Source organism: Vanessa atalanta, chromosome 17 (genome assembly GCF_905147765.1).
Source record: "Vanessa atalanta chromosome 17, ilVanAtal1.2, whole genome shotgun sequence".
In the NCBI taxonomy this organism is placed as follows: domain Eukaryota; kingdom Metazoa; phylum Arthropoda; class Insecta; order Lepidoptera; family Nymphalidae; genus Vanessa; species Vanessa atalanta.
In genome coordinates, this window is record NC_061887.1 from 9,972,137 (window position 1) to 10,000,000 (window position 27,864).

The 27,864-nt window shown below is 29.6% G+C and overlaps 1 protein-coding gene across 5 annotated transcripts in view; it reads right to left on the minus strand.

Annotated features, from left to right (window-relative positions):
* Positions 1–389: 389 nt before the first annotated feature.
* The window catches only part of LOC125070289 (CHH-like protein), a 69,122-nt gene continuing 41,647 nt past the window's right edge, over positions 390–27,864 (minus strand). For 4 of the 5 annotated variants that reach the window (XM_047680087.1, XM_047680089.1, XM_047680088.1 and 1 more), the window contains exons 2-4: positions 4,007–4,218; positions 3,724–3,844; positions 390–2,059 (exon numbers count right to left, since the gene is read on the minus strand). In XM_047680087.1, the coding sequence (XP_047536043.1) occupies positions 3,724–3,844; positions 4,007–4,218 (333 nt within the window). In that variant the 3' untranslated portion in view covers positions 390–2,059. The remainder of the gene's footprint in view (positions 2,060–3,723; positions 3,845–4,006; positions 4,219–27,864) is intronic. The other variant, XM_047680090.1, reaches the window with a different exon arrangement.

The following is a 27,864-nucleotide window of genomic DNA, read 5'->3' on the forward strand; positions in this document are numbered from 1 at the left end:
CAGTTACTGCCTGTTATTCACGTCCCTACCGTCCGACCGATGTAACATTGAGCAAGCGTCAATTTCATTATTTAAAATTATTTTCAACTGCGTTATTTTCAGTGTTTCTATTTAAATTTTACTTTGTAGCAAAATATATAATAGACAAAGTTTTAAATTTTTCGGATAACGCTTGCTAACATCTTTAGGATCTTTTGTATTATGTGTATATTTTAAAATATTTTACAATTTTTAAAATCATTAAATTACGAAAATAATATGTTCGTCATTGCAAAGTTATGTCGATCAGAAAAATTTACATCTGTCAAAAAGATCAAGCTATCTTGTACAGGGTATAATATTATGTGCTGTTTTATATAAATGTGGGTAGGTAAATAAAAGATCACAGAGACTTTTCAAAATGAAATATATTTCATGGAACCCGTAGCGTTTCTTAGCTGTTTTATATAAAATTTATACAAATAGTTAAATATTTTTACTAATTCAATATATTTTTTTTTACATAAATTTTAATAGGTCCTATAAATTGTTTTACGTCTCTCATTAACCATTAGCTAAATTCGTTATATCTATTTTTCTTGGGACAGCAATTGGCACCATTTCTCTAAATATTATAGGACTGAGTAAGTATGCTTATATTGTATGAACTTCCTCACAAGTTCGATTAGAAAGAATAAAAAATCTTGTCTATGGTATCACCAGTGAGGTAAGAAACGCTAAAAGAAATAAAACAAAGTTGAGATTCGAACACAGAGAAGAGTTTCAGTTGAACTAATAAAACAGTCAATAAGTAAAAACCGCAACTTATACATAAAAAAATCAGAAACACTGAGTAAATTTTTCATTTCCATAATCAAAATCACTGGTAATCTCTATGGTTGCAAGGAATACCATCACAATAAATATATTGTAAATAATAACAAATAAATAGTTCGGAAGTATACAAAAAAAATAAATCTTTATAAATACTTATAAACTAATTGAATTAATTTATAGAACTGAACTATTTCATTAACGGTGAAGCGAATGTATTTTATTTTCGAATTCTTTAATTAACGAACATGGCACAATTTTGTAACGGAAAATATTTTTTGTGAAAATTGAACTTCGAATAATAATAAATAACATTACTTTGCACTTGTATCGCTTTACCGTTCTGTTCTATAGTTTATGGTCGAATAAAACTAAATGTAGTATGAATTAAATACAATGTGACCAATTTAAACTAAAAAGTAATTCGAATAGATACATTTAAAAGCCACTTCTGTGAGTTACATACATCTATATATTACAAAGGCTTACGTTAGGCGATCTATAATACATAATACCATCAATAATACAAACAAAACCTATATGTTAGTAGAAAAATTTAGATAAAAAAGCGTAAGTAATTATTTAATTAAATACTGTGTTTGGAATGCGTCACATTTATGTATAATTAAATAGGCAATCTCAGTCGGATTATTTTTGTTCAGAGACAGATTCATAATAAGATGACCAGCATCGGAACCAGATAATATCTGCCTCGAATTTTTTGAATGATTGTTTTTATACCTAGGAGGTGATCTAATATAGTCAATAAAACAAATCTTTAATATAATTTACACTCCCGTAGCTCGCGAAGCTTACAACACTTAACACAAAATAAATGTCCTTACACTGTATACACATTATCTAATACAAATTATGATAACATTACAATTAGTTGCAAACATAAATAATTTTTATGTCGCGTTAAAGACTAGAATACGTTGAGGATAGAAAGCAGACGTCAATCTGGAGGAACTTGACATATCATTTCTGCTTTTTGATTTTGTTGGCAAAGCGTTTATATCTGTTGATTGAATACTCTGTTTTCATTTAATCTGTAACAGCATTACTCGGTTGGGTTAAACAAGATGGCGTCATGTGTCAAGAAATGGCGCGAATATGTTGGACTGGCTGTGTGTATTAGCGTTTCCCGATGAAGTCGATCATTTGATCTATCTGTTCCTCCTCGTCGTAGAGGTACAAAGACTCCATGCAACCCTTGAAGTAGGGCGAGGTGAAACATTTCGACCTGGAAAGTAAAAGTAAAAATATTAATTTACGTACTGATTAAAAATATTTGTGCGGAAGAAGTGCAAGCTTAAATAAGATATGCAAGAAATATTAGGAAAAAAGTGAAAGATTTTTGATAGATTAAACATTTCAAAAAGGGCTAAAAGTATGTATCTTTGAATCTAAATTAAAAATGGCTTACTTTATAAACTCAAATACTTTTATAATTTAGTGTAAAATTTGATTGAGAATTTAAAGTCATTATTTCGAACGTGCATAAGGTAAAAAATAATAATTCTACAATCTATCAAAAATTAGTAAACAATTATTAAAATCAATACAAAATCCATGTATACCAATAGAAATACAAATCCTTTTATATGTATATATCTATATACACACAAAACTTACCCAAACTTAAAAAAACATGCTGTTAGTGTTTAAGGCTAAAGAAATATTTTAGAAGTTCAATGTGTATATTCTATAAGGAAGCGTGAAGAATATAAAATACCATTCAAAAGCCAAAATATAACCAAAGACCCAAAGCTTGTTCTAGAAAAATAGTTGCCCAAGATTATTCTTCGCTATAATTGTTAAAGTATCGTTTTGACTCTTTTTCATTTTTATCTTTATGACTAAAGGAGCAAATTGAATGTGATCGAATGTATATATTACATTCTCGAATTATCCATTTTATTATAATTTAGGTAATCCTACAAAGTCATAGTCATTTTTAAAGTTGTATTCTAACATCGGTCAATCGTCTATATTAGTATCGATATTTTAGTTGGCATTGGCATCTTGTTTTATAACAATCTAATATGAATCTAAGATAAATCACATTTAGATAATTATTTTGTATACACCCGCTTACAACTTGTCTACAGAATATACCCCAATTTTATAGAATATTTTTTTTTTTTTATATTTTGGACTTTTGATTATTTATTTATATATCTAAATAGACTTTCAAAATTGAGAAGTGGCCAATTGTAGGCCAGTATTTTTTTAACTCGTCCAAGCACACTAGTAACGTATGATAACGTTTGGCGAGTGTCAAGCGTAGCTGTCACGTAAAGTTAATAAAGTTGGTTAGTCGCTTCTTTTAGTTCTTTTAGTTGTTTGACAATCTATCCAGATATATAAATAAGAATCCGGCCATAAAACGCTTAATGAAGCTTAGGATTAAAAAAACCGAAATATATTATGAAAAAAATATGGATGAACTCAACATGGAACCGATTTCGAATATGCTTTTTTTTATTTATTAATGAGATTTGAATAGGAAAGCCCGGGTAAATGACCGTTTTTTTTTAATATCTCAATAATATTTTCCAAGGTAATTTGGAAGAAATTGTCATAAATGTCGAAGTGATATATCTATTTGATTTGGGAGGAATGTGTGTTATCACAGTGAGATAACAATAGTTCATTGATAAAATGTTCATCTTAATACAATTTTTGATCTTGCATCGTATTGATTAGAACCTTTAGTATGTCAAAGCGGAAAGTTAGTTTTTTCCCTAGACTTTAAAATAGCTACTTGTACCTCCTTTAATATGAATAACATAATGCCATCATCATTAATTTTATTAATAACAAATTACAACTCGAATCATGCAGCAGAGAAAGTTAGTAATATGAAGTCGTAGGAAGAGAAATATCATAAAACTCCTCGGGTACCTAAATCCCTGGATCCGCCCCGTGTAATTGTTTTATATACGTCTTGAAGAGTTCGAGCTGATCGGTCTCTTGCAGTACCTCCACGCAGCCTTTGAAGTAATCTGTCGTGAAACAGTCTTTCCTGTGTCCCAACAACGAATACAATAAATAATCACATTATACAAACACATTTAATTTATAAAATAAACTTTAAAATTGAGCTCAACATCCTAATGACACTGGCTGAAAAACGCCACAACAAAAAACATCAAAGTACCTAATAAGAAGTTTAACCGTGACTCACCGGCAAAGGGTATAAAGCTGGGGTTCCCTGAAGAGGTTGTAACAGTCATCGCAGATACGGTCGAGGCGCGCGAAGATGGCTGCGTCGTACACGCCTTTGCATTGCAGGTTGAAGAAGGAACGGCGCGCGACGTGGTGCGACGTGGAGGGGGGCGCGGCCGCCGCCAGCGTCAGCGTCAACAACGCGCACACTTGCACTGAGCTTAGATGCATCTGTAACAAGAGTATTCAAAATTTACTAAGTATAAAATATTTATTTATTTAACAAGCATTCCTTACATATATTCATAAAAACTAATAAGGAACGTGGACATCAAAAATTAAATATAGAAAGGTTTAATAAGATTTATTTTTATTTATGTAATATTAAAAAGCAAATTTGTAGTGTCCTGATTTCGAACGATTGAAATTAATAATTACGCTATTGTTACTTAGTAGTTTCAATCTTAACCCACGCCTTTGAATATCGCGCCCAAATGATGCCTTCATTTGTTTTATAGCAGAGCTGTTATTCCAATCACCTATTTATTTTATTTTGAAAAACAATAAATTCGTTAAATTTTTTAAATATTTATAATAGTCCGTTTAAAGGGAACCCTAAAAGTCAAACAAAAATGTGTCAGGCTTTAACGGTATATTAAAACATAAATCGTAATTCATTTTTATTATTTAAAAATCTATAACGGTTAATTTTAATTGTAACATAATAATTTATTCGATTGTTATTTCTCGTGAAAGTTTTTATTATATGCATTCGGAAGACTTTTAAATTTTATTTGTAGAGCAGCCTTAAATTTTTTTTTTAATTTTCATTTGTAGCCTTTGTAGTAAAGGTAGACGGTAAAACATATCTGCCGATAAGCTGTCACCTCCCTCCCTCATATTGACCGTGTACATTGAATAAATCATATTGATATACCATACCCTGTACCATATTCAAATTCAGTGGTAGAGCTAATAAATTGTGGGTAGTATCTATCTAGACGGGCTTGCACATAGTCGTGTTACTACCTACGCTATACCTCCTTAATTGAGTCACCTGCTTGCTTGTTTACCATAAATATTTCATCCACAAAAATATTTTTTTAAAATACACTTCACGGTTTACCGTACTTATAGAGCCCTAAATCCGATAACTGATAATAGTATTATAAAATATTTGAATAGGTTATTTCATTTAGACGATTAAGTGTCGTGCTAATATGGTTTTCGTCGCTGGAACTCGAGCAGAGTTATTTCCGAGATCTGACCTGGTCTTCACTGGACGCTTACTACGTCTGAATAATTCTATAACAAACACGTGACCTGAGGCCGCAATCACGCTGTAATGACGTGCAATATAAAATATATTATTTCATTTTTATACAATTGTTAAATATGTAAAAGATGCACGACTACGTCCGAGAAATAATATGAATTAGACAATGTTCTAATTCTTTAATTTATGAATTTATTACTATAGTGCTTAGACAGCCCGTTTATTTCAAGTACAATAAAATAACGCTTTATCGTAATCGGAAACATAATCGATTTTCGATTTACATCGTTTCCAGCGATTAATCGAGCAACATTCGAACGTGTCGTAACTCGATTAAACCTAATGATTGCGGTAGTAATCGTATTTGATAAGGTTATAAATTGAAACTTTCTGTTAGTGGTTCATTTCATAAAAATTGTAACCTTAAATTCGTTATACTTTATATATAGCCTATTACCGATACTGTAATAAGTACCGGTAATATTATTTATAATTTTACCTTCATGTTATCAATATTAAAACCATTTTGACCAACCCTTTTATATAATAAAAATAAAAGTAATATTTTAGTAATAATAAATAATAATATAATGTAAATTCGTTATGAATAAAATTTACGGTTAACCTCAGCCTTCTTAAATAAAGCAATTTCTAATAGATTTTGATTAAAAAAAAAAGAGATAAGCGTAATTGTATTGCACTGACACTTACATATATTGACATATAACCGTGAAATCCATTGTATAGATAAACGGGAAGCACCAGGTTACAGGCGTAGATAAATTATCATCTATCACGTGTTTTAAACGAACGGGCGGAGTCGCCGGACCGGCTCAAAGAACACCCAGAAAGCAAACCGGTGCAACATAGATACTTGCTTTATAAATATAATAGATGATAGAAAATATTACGTTAGACTATATTATCAAATCCTGTATTGCTTAAAATACTTTTTTTTCAGATATAAAGTATATTTAAAAAAAAAATTCTTAAGAAATTTACCATTTGCAATACCTACTTATTCCGTCCTTGTAAATAAAAGAGTCAACTGAGATGTTTAAATATATGTTCGTATATATTTTAATCAAATGTGTGTTTTTGTTTATTATAGAAGGTTTATGTTTATAAGGTTTCAATTAATAAGCGCTTGAGATCTGGCCAAAACAAAATTAATATATTTTTTTAACGTTATCTTCTAAATAAACCATTACACGTATATAATTTTATTTTTTTTACAATTTTCAGGGTACTTTCAAATACAAATAAAAATATTTAATTTTCTATTGTATACTTTGTGAGATACAACTCTAGCCTAAAAAATATAAAATATCTCTCTAATTTCACTACTCTGTGGTACCGATTAAGTAAAGTGGACAAGCATAAAGTGTAAATACAGTGGGCCGATTACCGAGACCACCTCGGCTTTTGAGGTTGTATGAATTAAAATAATCTGGTTAGCCTAACCGCCTTAATGGCCCGTTTCACCTATTCGCAATAAACAATGCGAATAATGGCCGATGTGTGTGGGAACATTTTCCGTTTTTTTAACCTCTTTTCTAGAGATCCTTTGGATGTTTCGGATACCAAATCCAGAGTAAATATCAAATATTAAATGTGTCGATTTATTAATTAATATATTATGATGATAATCAAATTAAAACCGACTTAAGTTGTAATAAAATAAATACTTATTGTAAATGTAATAAGATAATTTTTTTTTTTTCTACAATTTATCCTATTTGTGACTGTGAATTATATACCCGAAATATTAAATATTGATATTCATTCTAACCAGGTACTATATATAATTCGCGAAAATAATGTAATATTATTACATCTATTATGCTGCTTTAATAATAATTTCTGTAGTTATTACAATTTATATAGGTAGGTGAGAATATTGCCTGCATTACTTGCCATATGTAAAAAAATAGTCTATGGTTATACTGATTAAATCATAAAGATATTTCAAACATGTGTTCCACGCCTCTACGGAACACTTATACTCTTGTATTCACTTCCACACGACCGCCCAGTTTAAATCAATGCTTTGTTGGTTTGTTTAACTGCAGAGCGGCGGCTTTGCGCCGGCGCAGGTTTTGACCGATTGTAAAATCACCACGAAAAGGCTTTCACTTTTAATTTCTATCTAAACATTATATTGTAAAAGTTGCTTAAGTTGATTTAATATACCAATGACAAATGTGTGGAAGATTGGCGAAAATTTTCTTATCTTCTGGTTTTATAGTTTCAAGTGTTCATTATTAGTACGAAAAATATTACCCATTTTGCAAGATATATACAAAATTATTTGTGTATTATATATGCAATTGAATTAGTGCAAAAGTTTAGCAACAGAGTTTCTAGATCCTTCGACACTTGTCCGTATAATCTGCATCCGGTTGTTGCTCTATGTTTAATCAGATGTTTCACGATCAAAATGTCCTTGTGGGGTGGCAAAATAATTGGATACATTGACTAAAAAACGAGGAATATTAAAGAGTGATTCTGTATTTTTCAGTCATTTGTACTTTAGACGTCGTCTGTACGGCGCCCGGGGCCTGATTCATACGGCTGAGGCGGATGATATAGATATTACGAGCGTTCTCGTTTTGCGTGAGAACGTATTATAATGAGGCGATACAGTCGATGTCTGTTGTGTTTGTGAATCGAAAACTCTGGAGGATAATAGAGCTTACTAAGTACTGCTAAGATATTAATATTCAATAGACTATTAAACAGAAACTATAAATGTACGTTAGCTAATTTGTTTTTGTATTTATTGAAAATGAGTGAAGTGAAGTATTTAATAGCATTTTGCAAAGAGTTTTTGGAGCATTCTCTATCTTCCATGCTGCTCCAATGGGTTAGTGCATGTATAAACTTGGATGTGTCAAAGTTGCATCTGACTAATGCGGATTTCCTTGCTATGTGTATGTACCTTCACTGTCAACCATTTGATGATTAAATGTTAATATTATATAGCATTAAGTAAAGTTATACTAAATGTTCACGACTTGGTACTTGGTAGAGAGACAATAAATCAATACTCGGACTGATTAATACGCCATATTTTTTTTTAGAAGATCGTAACTTTTATTTATCGAATGCGTCGAATGCGTCAATCTCGGGAACTGGAATCTGTCCGATCTAAAAAATACTTTTTGCCTGTTTGCCATGGAAGAAATCTAGGCTACATGACTTTTTGCCTAACTATTCTGGAATTATGTAATATAAGTATAAACTTACAATGTGTAATCAGCATTTATAATCCAAATTGACTGTGAGTGAAACGACGAGGAGCAGCTACTTTTTATGATAAACGACAACTTCTGCAGCAGAGTTTCTGGTTTCAGCATTCGTGACAATAATTCGTACCAACAGTTCGTATGTATCATATGACTAAATACTTTTCATTACCTATTGCTGATATATTTTATGTCAAAAAAAAATATGAAGTAGAAAAATTGTGAAAATTGTGTTACTCTGAACATTAATACCAGGAAAAAAAGCACTTACATTTATGGTTTATCGAGTGAAACTATTATCAGCTTACTAAAGCCATTTATTTTGTCTGTAACGGATTTTAATCGCGAAGGCAAAGAATACCGGAGTCGAAGCAGTGTGCGTCGTTCGCACGCACTCACACGCATACCGATGCGTTCGATGCTAGACAGCTCGGCTGCCACCCATGCGAGTGGCAGGGTTGCCAGATAACATACCACTTTACCAATTATTAAAAAAATATTCATTTTAAAAGAATATACTAAGTTTTTATATAAAATGCTAGGATGACATGGTTTAAGACGTTAACTTTATGCAAAATCAACATGTGCTTTGTAAATTACCTGTAATATAATTTTATGGTTCGTTAATTAATACATACAACATAATACATGCTTAGAAAAACATAATAAAGTAAACAAACATATAAAGCGAACAAGTCGTAAAAGACGTAAGAAGTAAGTTATATTAAAAAAAACTAAATATTCTAAAATAATGCAATCAATATGAATCATTCCGACAGCCCTGATCAAGGCTGAAATGCGTTCAACATTGCGTTTTTCTTTTTATAAAAAGCGTACGAAGTTTTTTTTAAGAATGCAGCCCATAATTGCTCCCAGCTGCGTTTTATCTCAGCCCTCAATACCTTGATTCTACGATTTAATAACAGTTTTACTCCTGAGACTTGGGTGAATATTTCAAAATATTAAGTTATCTCTACACCTGGGATGCAAAACACCTAACAAGAAAATAAAAAAAAAAAATTATCGTGTATGCAAAGTGCACGACTTAATTTGATTTGAATGACGACAACAGCTGCACTTAGCGAGCAATAAACTATTATATTTAATCTGTTTACAAAAACATACGGGAAAATACTGATTTGCATTAACCAGTGTGTATAGGCCTCCCTTCTCGGATAAATACAACTTGAAATTCAGATTGTGTTCACGGTTCTCACTAAATGGTTATTGCTTTAGACGAAATGGCACCAAGTTTGTTGACTAATATAGACTGCAACTTTGCGTTAAACTGTATATTTATTTAAATTTCCTATCGCCCTTATAAAGCGATATACAGATCTTAATTGTTATTCACAAGCAAAGTTAGTTTTAATAAAATCGTAATAAGAATAAATTTATGCAATTATAAAATCAGTGATGTGATATATGTTCGAAACAGAACATTATTGTGCTGGTTTTAAAAATAAAATAAAAAATGTAAGTTGTAAAACTGATATTAACCAGATGTAATCGTGTACTAGTTAGTTACGAATCTTGATGGGATGACAGTGGCAAATAATAAGCACGTATCATTGTTTAGAATCGTCGCGTGTAGCCGTTCCCCTTGACCCACTTGTCTTGTAACGTCAAAGAACAAACCAATAAACCTTTTCCTATTTTAATGGTACACACATACATGTACATATATATTTTTTTAAGCAAAATAAAAGAGGTTTTATTAAAAAAACATAAAATTTAACTTATTCGAGAAGGATATTCAAAAAGAGAATGTAACTTGAAATAAACAATTCATAACCTTGGGAAAGGTGGCTCAGTGGTGAAAATATGGTCTATGGTTTTCTAATTATTGCCTGGTTTTGTGTAGGCCAGTGAGTGAAATATTCGGTTAAAGGGCGAGTGAGCCAGTGTTTTTAAACAGTGCTTGGCAACGCAATGACGATGTAAGAAGTTATACTCTTACCGATGCCAGTGTAGTATGCCCGCAGAAATACTGTCAAAGTTTTTTTTTTGTGAATAAATACCAGTAACTAATATCCATAATATTTTATTTCACACTGATTCGAATTTTATTTACGTTTACAAATTGAGTTGCCAATAGGTATGGCAATTTATAATGACAATAAAATGCCATGACACATGACTTTTCGATTTTAAATTGAAATGACTCAGGTGTGATTAAGTTTTAATGTCTCGACATTTAACGTTTGCATCTTAATATCACGTATCTATTAAGTATACTTTACTACTACACACTGTTATTTGCATAAAAATGGAAAGCACGTACAAATTATGTAGGTATACGAGAGTCCTTAAAAACTTACAAATTAAAAAGGTAAATACTCCAAGTTTTGTGGTTTAATAGGTCCATTAGATTTATAAGGATAAACAATACTACGTCATATCGATGTAATAAGTTAATTTATTAACAAATTAGACGCATTTGTAATAACCTTATTACATTAGCAGTATTTATTAAACTTTAAATTGAATTGATTAATTAAAATGAAATCTTATATTACTGCAAGTAATTCGGATGTATAGTGTCGGATCCCGAGCCGTATTAAACCTAAAAGACAATACGATCGGAAGCCGCCATGTTGGTCAACCTTCAGCGCGACCTCAGCGCGGACGGCCTTAGCTGAATTCGTGTGCTCTTACTTCCTAGTTTCACTCAGGATTTATCAGGACACATATATAGAGCCAATCCTTTTAAAGAATCAATTCGCACTTTGGTAATTCTACTACGAACTATAATAAACTGGCTTAACTTACGATTCTCGTTTGAAATGCTGATATTATGACCCAGAAGAAAAAAGGTACAAGTGCCTATATACGAGTTTTGTAATTAATGTCCTCCTTGATCACGATATTGATGATATAATTTTTCGACGTTAAAGAGTAAACATGTCCTAATAAGTAAGAAGATTTTAATGCCTAGCTGAAAAAAAAAAACTGCTAAACCAAAATATGTATATAAAACTTCTACCAGATATGTAGGGGGTGCATAAGTGTATGCGCACTCTATTCCCTCTTTCCCTGATAGATGGGACGGTGATCCTAAACGAACGGTGAGTGATCAGGCGCAAGACCTAAGCCTTTAATTGTATCGTAAATATGTAACGTATAAAGTACGAAACGTCGAAAGAGCATTTCTTGATAGAAAAACCGACTAACTATTAGTTAAATAAAGAATGATTGAAGCATTCATTTCGAACTGTTTTTTCATAATTTGCAGTCGTATATATACTAACATGTAACTAGACCAGACAACTAACAATTTACAAACTGTTCTAACATATATTAAAGACTATAGTTACTTTGACCCTTCATTTGACACTGCCAAATGTAAATGTAATCTTTACATTGTAATTAAACCAAATAAGTAATAAGAGAGAATAAAGATAATAAAATCATACGTCTTGATCAATACAAAGCGTCAACTTCTGACTTCTTGCGATTTCCTAGAACAATTTCAATGTATTCTTATGAAGAATACTTTTAATCATTAGTAATTACGTCAATTGAGTCATTGCAATTAGAAAAACGTCATTATTTTTTTTGCATCATGGCTTTTTTCCTTTGCAATTATGCCACTATTGTTGTACTAAACGTTTCTATTATATAAAGCATTTCAGTTTTTCCTTATATAAAAGGAAAATATTAAAATGGCGTCAATTTATGCAATGGAGAACAGTAGGTATTCTATTAATTAAGAGGCCGTCACGATGTTCCACGACAGACCGCCCAATGAACGGCAATTAACCACGTGCGTTGATGTGGGTCACAGGATTAAAGCTGTTTTACACTGACATTAGCTGTCAAAAGATTTGAATACAGATTAAATCACAGTTAAATAATAAAAGATAGTTTTAAACAAAGCCAATCTAGGAGATTACTTAATAATACAAATTCAAATCTCGAACACGCCAAACTAATGTCTTACTTCAGTGAGAAATGGTGAAATGGTGAAATAAATTGTCAATGGTGTTTACCCATTGGACAATGGCATTTGCTCAGCTCTCTTTTTGTCTATGATAAATAAAAAAGATAGTTCATAATAAAACGCAACACTTAACAACTTTGTTAAGATTAATTACAATAAATTAATAAGAATAATGTATAAAAATATAAATTGTAGATATATTAAAATATATATTTTTTTAATAATACACAATTACTGAATGAACTGTACCATTGCCCTTAACGTTTTACATCGTCACAGTCGGTTGAGAAATTAAATAATTGTCATGCCATTCGATCACTTGCAACGTACACGCTCACCTCGAGATTCCAGCCGCATAAGGGCGTAACTCAAAAACTAAAGCAAAGAGTCACATGTTAACATATTGGGGCCATTCCTAACATACCGAAATTCTTTATTAAAAGCATACTTATTATGCTATTGTATATATCTTTATTTTGAATAAAGTATAATCAGTAAAAGATAACTAGTAAAAATAAATAGTATTCAATAAAACAGTTTAAATACTCGAAAAGTAATAGAAGTCTTATAAGATACTTAGAATCGATCATACTTTAAACTATCATGTATCAATGTGGTTTTTTTTGTGAAAAGGTTTCTCAATTGATTTTATTTTAATAAAACAATTGAACTATTTATCAAATAAACTCATATCGTAATAGAAAAAAAAATAATCATAGATACATAACACATACAAATGCTAATATATAACGAGTTTATTTCGCTGTAAAAAACGATTATTAACGGGTTATAAACGGAATATAGAACTACAGTTCTATTTTATAGTTTAAAGAGTTTTATGAAAAGTAATTCTGCATTCATTTTAATACGTAATGTAATGATATCGCATCTTAAGACCACTTGAATATCAAGATTACCTTTTAATGAACATCAACTGTTACGGTAAACTTTCAATTGAGGATGCTAAAAATACTCATTCCAGTTTCAAAGTTCAATTGTGTACATCATCAAATAATTGTTATGTAAACGTCATACGATAGGGAAACAGTACTAACTCGAATCAATTACACAGCATTGCTCGTCGCGTTGTGTAGCTCGCGTTATTAAAAGCCTTGCCACCTTAGATTTAGATTCGGTTTCAAGCAGTTATATCCAGTTTTTATTGCAAAACTTGACGCGAAAATTATAATGAAACAGCAATTATATTGGTCAGTTTGCGGTTAGCTTAACTTTAGTATATTTAATTATAATTATTGATATGTCTATATTTTTAAAAATATCGAATAAAATTCTAACGACAATGAAAGACTTTAAAATATTAAACGTAAAATGAAATGGAAAATATGTAAAAAGAAAATAAACTCAAAGCAAAACAAAATATTTTCAATATGTAAAGTGATGCGCAACACGTAACAAACGCACCCGTAACAATTCATTCCGTCAGGGCAATTCGCGATTTACAATAGTATTCAAATGTGATCGCTGGCATGCAGCTTGGCTAGTGAGCGCCTTGCAGTCTGCGCCTCGCACGCACACTTACGCGTAAAATCGCTTGCGTAATATGGTAGTTTTAGATTCATGCTGCGACTGATCTAGCTACTACTATAAATATTTAAAGGAAATTCATGCTATTAAAATATAAAGTGCTAAATTTTGTAAATTAAAGATTTTATTCAAGGATATTTCGTAGATACTGTATAGAGTTACGAATGTCGAATTTATCACTGCAGGTTTTTTTTTCTAATTACGTTTGTTTTGTTGCCATTATAATTATAAAGTTTTTATTATTTGATTGGTGCGAAACCGAATGGTTATATTACCATCTGTTATTTTCTAAGGAATTGTTTTTGTAACAGTACACATTATAATCCGTGATTGGCATAGACAAATATATAAATTGATCACGAATTTGCATATGTCGTTGTATTACATTCGATCCGTTCTTTATATGACTAAGCGAAGAGGAATTCTGTCATCAAATAGTAAAGTTTTAAATACAAGATCGGTTATTGACTAGTTACAGGACTGAACCTTTTAAGGTACAGTAAAGTGTTGGAAAACTGTCGTTGTGTGAGGCAGGAAAGCTCGGTATATTCTAGAACACCTTTCGTTTATATAAAACGAACGTAACGTTCTCATTACGACAGGCGACCCAGAGTTAATCGGCAAGCTTTCGCAAGTTTAATTTCAAACTAAGAAACTGTTGAGCAATCAAAAAATGTTATAAACTAACTCGTTATAATCACGACAATTAAATAAGACAATCGTATCATATTATATAATAAGAAAAGATAAGATATAAATTGTTTTTGCGAGATAAAACAATTTTCACCGGTGTATGATTGTGTTAAATAAGTTTTTTTTTTATTGAGAATTTACTACATATATACGATGGGATATGTTCTATTTTTGCACATAGCTATTAATCGCAAACACCAGACCTCGATACAGATAAAAAAATAAAATAAATACATAAATGGCGCTTCGGCGGCAACCTTTTATTTGAAAAGGTTTTTAGAACTTTGACTGATATACATATCAATATAAGGCGTAGAATCGCTTAAAAGAGAATTGATGAGTATAAATACATGTTGGGTTGAAATAACCAGACCGACTGGTCGAGTCTAGTGGCGTTGAACCGCACAGGTGGTCCTTGGATTACGAGAGATAAATTTAATACAGCATAATAATAGTCTTTAGTAGGGTTACCATTACTGTGACATTTTGATGGAATTTAAATAAAAATAACAAGACATTTTAGATCAAATTACGCTTCATATTATTCGAAATATATTAAACGTAAATATTCTGGATAAAAAAAAAATATAAATATTATTTTGTTTAATAATATATTTTTTATCTGTTATTTACTGTGTGAACTTTTCGCGGTATTTTTCATATACAAATATTATATCTTATGAATATATATATATATTCTTTATTGCACTTAAAAAGACATTACAGAAAATAACAAAATAGAGAAAACATAAGCAAAGGCGGACTTATCTGATGAATAGAGTCAAATATAAATTCGATATAGTAGTACTTTAAATAAATCATTTTTAAAAGTGCATCGGTAAAAAGTAACATATTTTATCTCGTGTATCAGCAGATACATGTATTTACAATTAATTCGAAATGTAATAATTCCTATTAGTCTATTGTTTGAAATAATTACACGATTTTGACGTTTAATACATTCGTCGTATCAAATGGATCAGTTAGCAAATTAACTAACATAAATAGGTGCTCAACTGCATTTCAGATCATTCTGTTGGGAGAGTTATTAAAATTAATTATGATACTTTACTGATTGCAATAAACTGAGCATTTTAGAATCATACTTTTACGAGATTAAATTATTTGATTCTATCGTATTCTTATTTCTTAGTAATACTTAGCAGTCGTTGTCGTTGTTAATTTTTTATTTTATGAAATCTCCTATTTTTGTTATATATATTTTATGTATTTATTTATGTATGTATTTATTATAGTATATATGTATATTTATATTATATATATTTATTGTTATCTGTGTATTGTGTACTATTATATTATGTATTTATACTATAGGTAATCTGAATTAAAATTACTGTACCCTTCCCATATATGTAAATATTATAATCCTCTGCCCAAAGGTTGCCTGGAAGAGATCGATGCTTAGCGATAAGGCCGCCTGTTGCACCTCATGTAACTTTTGTGTAACAAAAGTGTAATTTTTAGTTTTAAGTTTGGGTGCAATAAAGAGTTAATAAATAAATAAATAACGCACATTGTTTGTTTGAAAAAAAAACAAACCAGGAAACGTACTTTCGAATTTCTAGAAATAAGAATTTTATTTTAAATCGGTATGAAATGGTTACCCTACCGTCTTCTGATTGACGCATGTACCGTGGACCGTTGAAACTGAGAGTCAAAGATTTATTAGTAAAAATTAGCTGCTTGATAAAAAGATTATAATTACGGTAAATCAATAAGTTAATATTTTATTAAATTTGCGAAACTTCATCCACATATTTTGGCCTAGTTCACAAATTATGTCCAACCAAATTTGTTGTTTAGCTAAGTAAGATTTTGTATTCATAAATAGATTTTTAAGAGTTATTTTTTTTACTGACATGTGTTCGAAAAATAAAGGAATTTTGTATAATATGAAAAATAAAATTAAAAAATTAAAAATGTCCTTTCCCGACAACATAATTGCAGTTAAAATGACACAAGCCGGAAAGAGACTAGAGGAAGCGGATACAAACAATTCTTACAGGCGTTATGTAAATGATAATTACTACCACGTTCTAAGAATATACACAAAACGACTTACTTGAATATATGTATATTAAAATCTACTTTTCCGCTTTAGCTATACCTAAGATAGAACTAAAAAATATATAGATAAAAAATATAATTCATTGTTAAAAGTGTAGTTTATACCCAAAACTGAAAACAAAAGAGGTCTTAGTTTATGCAAATCAATTAAATAATTTAGAAAACTATACGTTATGTATTAAAAGTTATTTAAAAATAAAAAGAAATTATACAGATGTAATAAATGAATGTAAGTAGGAATATTACTCCCGCTGAATAAACTTTATGAATGAATCGGTAACCCACAGATCGCCATTGAGGAAACCGAAACCAAAACAAATGTTCGAGTAACTATGTATAGCAAAATACGCGGGAACAGTCATTCGTTTATGACGTTAACGCGTTCTAATAGCAAAATAATAACACTCTTTAAATAAAACCCATGAATCGATTGAAATGTTATTCTATGAACGCAATTATATATAATTTCTTACAAATCATTTTCTGAGCTATTTCTGTACATCCGCGTGATATTACATAATTATTAATTACCTTATTTTTGTGCTTACATCTTTTAGAGAATGGACATTATCACGTTTTATCTAACGATCCAAGGAGGTTCTAATTAGGTAAACAACTGGTTTAGATGATTTCATTAAATCATTAATACATTTGAGCTGAATACATAGATGAATTAGTATTTCCTAGAGTTAAGAAAATCTGGTAATACAATATCTAGTAATCCGCAATAAGGGATTGCGTTGTATATTATCAATCTCATTAAAAAGAACGAATAAACTGCAGAAATTATAGAATAAAAACTGGCAACATCATAAAGTACAACAAAAAAAGGTTGACTTTGAGCATGTATTATTATTAAACTAAATTAACTGTTTTACCGAGGACATTTCCCCGGCTGACATATTGCAATGTCCACACTACTGTTGCCAAAAATATGACACCAATAATTATTACACTTTGTGTGAACTACAGTCGGGGTGGTCTTTGATGTGTCAGATCTTGCAATATATTCGGGCGTGGCTTTCAAAAACAAAAGTCGATATAAAAATCTATTACAATATTTATATAAAACGAATGTACGTGAATGTTTGTGTTCATATAAGCCTCGTATAAAATTACAGACTATACAAACAATGAGCACAGATAATATAGAAACAATACTAATATCTGTTTTACGAAGAAATAATTGTTTATAATAGTAAAATTAATAAATAATATTTTTTTCTTATTAAAGATTTACTTTTTTAACTTTTTATTATTTCTCCTAATATTTGTTATATAAACTAAGTTTAAATTTCGCGAAGTGAGCTATTGTGTACATTGCGTAATACCGTGATGGGCACTTGCTTAAAGTCACTGACCCATATGAAGAGTACAGACCTTGGGAAAACTATTTTACAGGATATCACTTACGTCATTACAACATTTAATAGACAATAGGCTTATAAGCCAATAATAATTTATATAAGGACAATAACGTAATATTCTATTTATTTATCATTTATATTTTCTAGAAATCAATTGTTATACTTCTTATTTACGCTATTTTAAAGTAAAATATAATTAGAGTATGAATATAGAAATATATTTTTTAATTAATCTCAACGATTATTTCATGGTAAAATTATCTTTTTTAAGTCAACATATATATGAAGGTATGATTCTCGTGTGTTAGCTGAGAAAAAAAATTGAATCAACACCAGCTGATGAGGTCAATAGCATTTAAATTGACTAGTTACAGAAACAACAATTTCTCAGAATTTTTAAGTACATTTGACCACCGAGCACTGACTACATCCTTAAATAACTCGTATAAATTATATAATTAGATATTTTTTTGTAAGTTTACTCTAACTTGTATTGGATGATATATAGTAAACAGCTCGTGTAATTAATTTTTCTCTGTTTTTTTTTTTATTAATATTAAACAGTAATATTAAAAGTAAGTTACAGATGCCATTTTGAAATTGGAAACAAATGTCGTCTGGTACAAGACGTGTTTATTTTTTTATTTTATCTTGTAATATTATCTGACTGTAAGTAAACGTGTCAACGCTGTCTGGCCAGTAACATTAACTTTTTATTTATTGTCAAGACCGAATGTTCCCTGAGTGTTTAGGACTGGCAACACTCCAAATGTAATTATCGTTGCGAAAACCTTAAGTAAAATCTTTCATTCACCCGTTTGATGTGTACACGATCCATTCATAACTGAGAAGTTTCTCGAACATTAAATAAAAGCTTAATTAAGATACGTCCATTAGTAGTCTAATTTATTGTTCTTGTTTATTTTTTATAAATAATGTTATATACCTGTTATGTTAATGACTTCGTTACAGCCAGGTGTCATTTGAACTTTTTTATGTTATTTTTAAACTGCGTATTTTCTTTTATACCTATTTTTTTTCGATATTTTATTAATAAATTTTCATAAAAAAAAATCTTGATTATTTTACTATGCTATACTATAATTACCTGATTTTACAGAACGAATATGTTTATATTAGCGCCAATATAAACATATTCGTAGCGTCTTAGTTAAATAAACAAAATGATTCATTCATTTTCTTACAACGGAGTAGCGCGTGTATAAATAACAGATTAGACCATGTAATCTTAATATATGCGTATCAAAGACGTGAATTTATTAGTTGTTTAAGATATAATATGGCGCCAATTTCAGACAGCTGTCAACGTTAAAAAAAATATATTACGTTGTAAAATCTAGTGGCAGCGTCATATTAAAATACATTTATTTTGTCGAATTTTAATAATTGAGGCTTTACAAATAAAGCCTCACTATACAAATAAAGTCGAGATGGTATAGGTCGAGAAGTTAATTTCAACGTACTATATTTATGTACATAATCGGCAGGCAATCGAGACGGCGCAGGTTCGACACTGGTCACCGTCGAGGTTGCATCTGACCGCAGTATTGAGTACACTAAGCTACCCAGCTTCACGAAGCTGTATGTATGGCTTATTACAAAAAAAATACGTTTAAAATTTGATAACATTTAAAAATATCTTTGAAACACGTATGTTCACATACCAGTATTTTTTTAATATTACCTTTGAAAGAATCATTTTTTTTTATTTTTTTTAAACGTGTTTATATAATAAATCAAATATGTCATATTATGGGAGTGCCTTACTTCCTACCTGTAAAATATTTTTAAACTGTAAGTCTCTTTTAATCCACGTACAAAAACAAACAATTCATAAGTAAACCTTTATAAAAACGAAGATATTTAACGTTTCGACATTATGTTCAATATAAAATTGTAATACGTAAAAGAATAAAAACGCATAAGAAATGATCCTGTGTCTGTTAACAACGGTTTAAATGTCGAATAATGGATTATAACTCGTATATTTATAGTTTTTGCGAGTGATGAGACAATTTCTATTGTCCTGCATCGTTCGTGTCAACGTACTTTCAATGCTATTTAAATAATGTGTCATCGGAAGGATTACATATGTATATATTCATAGACAATAAAAAAGTATATTGTTTTAAAATAACTAATCAACAAAATAAATATATGTATATTCGTTATAAATGTTACAATCGATGTTTCAAGTTATAGCTAGGCTTGACTATATTGATATATAACAGCCCTTAGTATTTCTCCTTTCTCCTAATGGACCAGTGTATTGTTGCTATCATTTATTACGGTCAAATGTTATTTATCATATTTTTGCAAACATTCAAACTATAAATCTTTGTAAGTGATATTATAATTTTTTTAATAAAATGTGTTGCGATTGATTATGATTCATGTCTTTACATAAGCATATTAATGTTTTATATACTACAACGAATCCCTAAATATATATAACTATATGTTTATAAAATCAAAATCTATGTGAATGACATAAGGATATGTTTTTATATTCGTAATCATATGATTTCAAAAACTTCACGTATACATTTTCTGGTTTTAAAGTCATATAAATAAACAATGAAATTTTAAAATTAACTTGCGTCGATAGGTATACCTACACGTAGGAAGGTTAGTCGCGGTTTACAGTTGACATAAAGTTGAATATTATTATGTGTCATTATAAATTATATGCTGTGGAAACTGTTTTTATTTTGTCCAATAAAAACTTTATATTTAATTTCGTTTTTGCGCAACAAATGTATATTTTACAAGTATTTCTTTAGACTGGAAAAATATGTTCTGTTCGTTCAATCAAATAAAACAGTAAGCTGAGTATTTCGTTCATTCGCCATTATTCATGTTCGTTTGTAAAAAATATATACAAGTTTTGTTATCTATTTTCTATACTATTTTTTTTTTTTCAAACAAAAATTGTACAAACGCGTTAGTTATTTGTTTTGTGACTAAAATATTATTGGTTTTAAATAATTATTTATGTTTTATTCACACACACGCGCAGTTTTAATAAACACAACAAGATACATATATCTGTCGATACCTAATCAATCTTCGTGTCTTTTACACTCTACGTGACATTTACAAACTACACTCACACTCAACTACCAGATAACGACAACAATTAACCGGGGACACCCAAGTTTCAAACAAAGAATTATGAATCAACCCAATATAAATGAATTAAACTTTAAAACTATTGTTTGAAATGTACTAACATTTTATCAGCGGTAGGCATTTGGAGGTATTCAAAATGTATATATATATACAGTGGTAAGTACTCAAGGCACAAATAAGTGCGCCAGTGTAATTACAGTTCAAGAGACATAACATCTCGATACCTTAGTTGGCAGCGCATAAATGGTAGCAAGAAATAGTATATATTAATTGCAGTGCCAATATCAATTGGCAATAGTGACCACTTACCATCCCCTTCGGTTCGTCCGCTTTCCTGCATATTTTATACAGTATAAATTTTGCTAAAATGATGTAAAAAGCGGTATATATTTATTTATTGAGTGAGGACGTGCGAGTTTAAATAATATAGTATATTAATCAAATTATCGTATTATTAAGTATATACATATATGTTTGTATTTTGTCTAAAAGATAAAAATATATAATAGTACTAGAATAAGACCCAATATACTTGTAAGTTTAGATGTTATAAACGAAATTATTAGTTGCAATAAATAGGACACTCTGTCAAATTTATTTTTAGATCGTCTTAAGTTTCAATTTATCGCTCGAGGGAGCACCTAACTTTATGTATTTTACAAGCAAATATAGTGTGGAGTATGATTTCAAATAGGATACACTATTTCTGACTTATTTATTTAATATAATTATAACGAAACTTTTAAGCTGAGTTCATTCGTATTTTTAGCGTAATTCGTCAGTATTGGTTCGAAATGACATATCATATGCATTGATATTTTTTGAATCGAATAGCTGGACGCGGTCGTAGGAATATTTATAATTGCTAGTATTTTTCTTAAAACAATATAAATACATCAGTCAATAGTCTACACAATGCCTTATACAGATATTACGTATAGGTACTATGTATTAGAGTTCAGAAGTGGTATTATGAGAAACAATAGCCTGCGCTATGCACTTCTCGACGGTGAATAATGAATGCATGCATGTAATTTATCATTCATATTTATCATCAATCACTCAGTAGTTAGTTGCCCTTCGCGGTTCTCAGTGCGATTTCTATCAGGAATATTGAATGACCACTGACCCAAATACAAGGTCTCGGGTTGCAAGATTTCAGTCATTCGTAACATAAGTTGCTATATAGAAAAATTATGCACACATTAAACTAAATGTTTGCTTGATATTAAAAATTAAATATTAATTGAAAAATTAATAATGATTTATTTTTTGCCACAGACTAAAATATTAAAATAAAGCAAGAACTATGCGTAATAACTAATAAATAATCTATGGACTGGATAAATCTCAGAGGAAATAGAGGTTGTTATCGGTATTTTTAAAATTCAGATACGATTTCGTTTGAAAAAGTACCGGATGAATCTTTATTTGATGATGTATGATTACATTAAAATCACATACTATATAAAGATATTACTAAAGTTTTTTTTTTCAATTACGTGTGAGACAGTAGTAAATATAGTTTTGTATGTGTCTTCACACAATTTTGTAATAAAATCTATATAAGGCGTCATTAAAGCGAGTTGCGTACGCGCAGGTCGACTGATTTCCCCGACGTTTGTGTGCGTGTATCGAGTTTCACACATTGGACGCGTGTGTGCGTGTGACTCGGCAGACTTCTTGGCAACGCACTCTGTTAGGGCACGTTTAGATTGAACCGTGTTAAACGGCTTTTTTATTACTTATTAATAGCGTTTAATCGCCCATTACAGTCCCATTACAGGGTAAAGACCTCTATCATTGTGACCGCGTCTAGTTTTTTTTAAAGCTAGTAATTGGTATAATCACCATCGTGTACGGGTGATGTATAGGGCTTATTAAAGATAATAAATGTTAGAAATGGAATGCCATGTATCTACGCAAAGGTACAATCGATACGCTCACATTCAGCCCGGATAGCGAGCAGTTTTCTAGCCTCGTTATAGCCTTTAAACTAGATTGCATGTAGATTACAAACGTAATTTGCCTCAATTACGCGCAGTTGAGTTAACCGAAAATAACCGGTATGAACGAGTTTTAAGACAGATTTAACACACTTCTAATACATATTCCGTTTTCTTAATATTTGTATAATTTAATAATTTGTAAACGTATTATTTTAATAAATTACAAAATGATCAAAATACTAAACCAGCCTTAAGTAAAACGCTTACAAATAAAGATAACTGTATTAAAATAATTTATGCGATCTAATAAAATTTATTTGTCTTGTACGCACCTTAGCTTGGCAAGGAAAGCTTTTATGTGTGCGTAATCGAAGTACACGGAGACTACACGACGCCGTGCACACTGCATACGGTAAAATGTTGCATCTTTACAATCTACGTGAGAAAATTTAACTACATAAATTGTTAGTTATTTTTAATAGATTACTCGCGGTTGTTTTATAAGTGGACAACAAATTTAAATATTTATCAATAATACGTTCAGTTTCGATACGGTTTTATTTACATGAACTCTATAAAAGGTTTATTGTCAGAACTTTATCGAACAAGAATATAAAAATACAACGTGTTAAATAGTTGCTTTTTTATTACTTTGGCCCACAAAAATTGTGACTTTAATAAATAAATTCGATTTAAAAAAAAAAAATTAAATTGTGTGAGTGGAATTAATAACAAAGAATAAGAAGTAAATTTTAAATTGCAAGTCGTAAGTCATCAAACTAAAAGCCAGATGTAGATGAACAGACGGATGTAGAATTTAATAAACATAGATATATGAAGTTAGTGAATACGGATAGGAGCTGTGTCACAACTCACAAGTTATAATTATTCAGGCCAGTGACAGCTGTTGCAACTTCGTTAAACATATGTCTTTGCACGGTTTCGCACATGTCTTCAAGATGACTGCGTTCGAATATTGTCTGCATGGAACTTTTTAAAATATATAATACTTTTTTTAATTGAATAGTACTTTCAAACTTAATTTGCAATTACAATATCGAAATCCAGTATATCAAAATAGAATTACCATATTAAAAAAGTCTAAAACTAAAAATTGTGTCATCGTTCGATTTTTAAATTAAAAAAAAAAATACTACAATCATTATTATTATCGTGGAAAAATTTAAACTACTTTTAATATCATGTCAATAAAAATACTCCGTTATCATTCTTTACAAGATCAAGGAAGCTATGGCGCCCTTGAGGTCATTCCTTCCGCCCTTATGTTAATATTTTCTTAAGGTCAGATTTTTATTTTATTATTACGCTTTACTTTTAAGAATATAAAACATTATTGTAACATATTAATATCCACAGATATATTTTTATCGAAATATATTAATATTTATGTATGAATATTCTCCCATAGGACAATCCAGCAAAAATATATTCGCTGAAATTACGTTTGATTTACAACTAAATATAATACATAAGTTACAAAATATTTAAAATAAAAATGTCTAAAATATAGAAAACGTTTTAAGGATTTCAAAACAATTAAATCTTTTTAATAAGAAGTTTTCACACAATTTCACACAATCAAGCATGTAAAATAAATATAATATACAATTAAAATGATTAAAATTAATATTTTTGAAGTATTTTCAAAAAGATACACAATAAAACCTGCTCTTAAATGAATGTTAAATGATTCATTAAGAATATTAAAAGTCACGTATGGTTATTAATGCTAAAGAGTATTAATTGCGTAATTGCCTGTTGCCTAAAGCGATGAATTATTATTACAGACGTTGGTCAGACGCATACTACATCCTGGGGGGTCACGAGGAGGGGGTCACGGGGGGAGCAAATTTAAATCAAACAATTTTATTTTATAATTTTGATAATTTTTCCGTTGAACGAATTTAAATTCAATTATTTTAGTTGTTTATAAATTAAATAGAATATTTTTTACATTAATCTCAATAAGAATAACCACCAGTAACGTCAACTTTCTTTTATAATATCGAGTGATATTAAAATTATATATAAAATGTGCATTAGCTATTTCCGTTAAAGTGTGGTAGAGAGATCGTGAATGGCTTCGGTGTGGCAAAATTAATCGAACGAGGGACGCTGCGTGCGATAGATTTAATTAAGATATCACCTTTCACTAATCACGACATAGCATGCAACTGACTTTGCTTACAAAGTTTACATCGATAATCGGGAAAACAAAATCGATTTTCTGAAAAAACAAACGTTTTAAATTTTATTTATAAAAATATAATTATTTCAAAAATAATTCTGTCTTTAAATTTATTTAAAATAAAATGACAAATTATTAATGTTATTATTTTATTAGAATCAACTGTACTAGAGACATTTTAAATATGAACTTGACGAGTATTTTTTGTGACATTTCGTGTAGGTTGTTAACATTTTGGTAAATATTAAGAAGGAAACTTTAACAGGACGTGCTTGAGTAATGAGGAAAACTACATTTAGCTACTATAGATTATAATAATTAATCGATACAGATATTTCCGTTGAATCGATTATATAAAATGTTAAAAATATTTTTATTTCGTAATATACAATTTTCTAAGAAGTTAATAAATATGAATGGTACCTTTGTATATCGCAGTTTTATATATTGAAACAATCGTGTTTTTGAGAAGAATCATATTTTTTAGGCTTTTTGAAATTTAAAGAGAAATTTGATACAATAATGGTAGAGTCGTAAATTGTACGCGTAGTATTGTTACATAATTAAATATTTATTTATTAGCCGTTCACCCACAGAAGTTAACCGATTTTTCTTAAGTATTAGAGTGTTTTCGTAATCTTGATTACTTAAAGACTAATTTGCATTTTTAGACTTTCAAAAATGACTAATTTCCCTACATTGTCAATCTAACACATATATATATATATATATATATATATATATATATATATATATATATATATATATATACTCTTATATATATAAACACTTAAGTGATGAATTTTTAAAACGAAATTTGATACTAATCCCCCAATTTCACGCGTCGGTGAATTTCCAAAAATACTAAAACAATCTCATCCCTATAATAAGTCACCCAAACATCGATTTCGATATTCCAAACATTGAAAAAGGCGAACTTCTATACAAACATTCACCCACTTAGGGTGAAAATTTTCAAAAAAAATCTTTGACAACTGTCCTTAACTCATTAACAGAAACCTAATAACTAATATAAATTATACTAACATCAGAAATGACAAATTTACATGACATTTACATCAAAATTTATTAGTACCCTTCTAGCCTTCGTACTGTAGAAATTCTGTAAGAAATTCCTGTGCATAATATTATCCTGTTAGACTTTTCTCTTGAAGTTAAATCTTTTTAAAATTTTATTATGTAGATGTATGTACTCGTTGATAAGATTTTCTTTGATTTAAATTTTATATTTAATTAATTATTATAAGCGGTCTGCGTCTGATTAAGAAATCATTAAGGTAAAGCGAGCCAACCAGTCTACGGTGAAAAGTTGGCAGCCATCAGAGTTAAAAATAAATTATTTCCGTTTTATGACTTCAGTTTTACGTCTTTAGTTTTTTGTCTCATAATAACAATTTTGCGTGGGAATACCAAACAAGTTAACATCCGGAGTTCCTTCGTGTTTAAAACTTGAATTAAAATTTGACGTATCTAGACAAAAAAAATCTACGTATAGTAATATTAAAATAATGTATTAATAATTCTGCGTGTATTTAATATGTAATATAATATTATTCATTTTAGTCGTTGACTCAATAAACAATGATTAAAGGTTAAAGCTTAGGTAAGAGACTTAAGATTTCTATTGCATTTTGATTTAAATATCAATATTTAACTGTAAAATAAATGAAATTGTTACATCATAAAATATGTTTCATAATTATTCAATAAATGGAATCTACGTTTACTTATTAAAATTGGATTCTTGGTTGCGATCACTCGCGATTCTTCGAGATCAAGTTATAAGTATGTGGAGTTTAATTTTCATAATCCTCAGCCCGTCGGTCCGGTTGGTGCACTCAACTCGATAACAGCGTTAAGTCGCCGCTGAGTCTCGCACCGCGATTCACATCTTTGACTTGTATTATTATACTGAATATCATAATGTAAAAAGTATATCTTAACTCACGAATAATAAATATTGAATTAATGAGATAATATTTAGGAATATATCACTTTTTATTAACGTTATCAATTAAAAAGTTAAAAGAATTACAATTTTTTTAATACGAATTGAAAATTTAAATTTTACATACATTTTGCGTTTTTTATATTAGAGGTATTAATTTGACAAAAAACCCAAAGAGATCTAAAACAATGAATGAATGAAAAAAAGCAAGGGTTTAGTTCAAATATTCGTTTTAGTTTTTAAATTTATAACAATGTAAATTAACTATTGAAATAAACCTTATTACATAGAGAAGTTTCGAGAAACTTAAAATAGTTTTTACGAGTATTTCATTCCTCAAACTCATATGTAAGGATACACATACGTTGAAATTAGTGGGGTAGGTCATGTGTCGAGTGACATTGCACCAATTTCCTGGTAATCGTACGGAGTTAGTT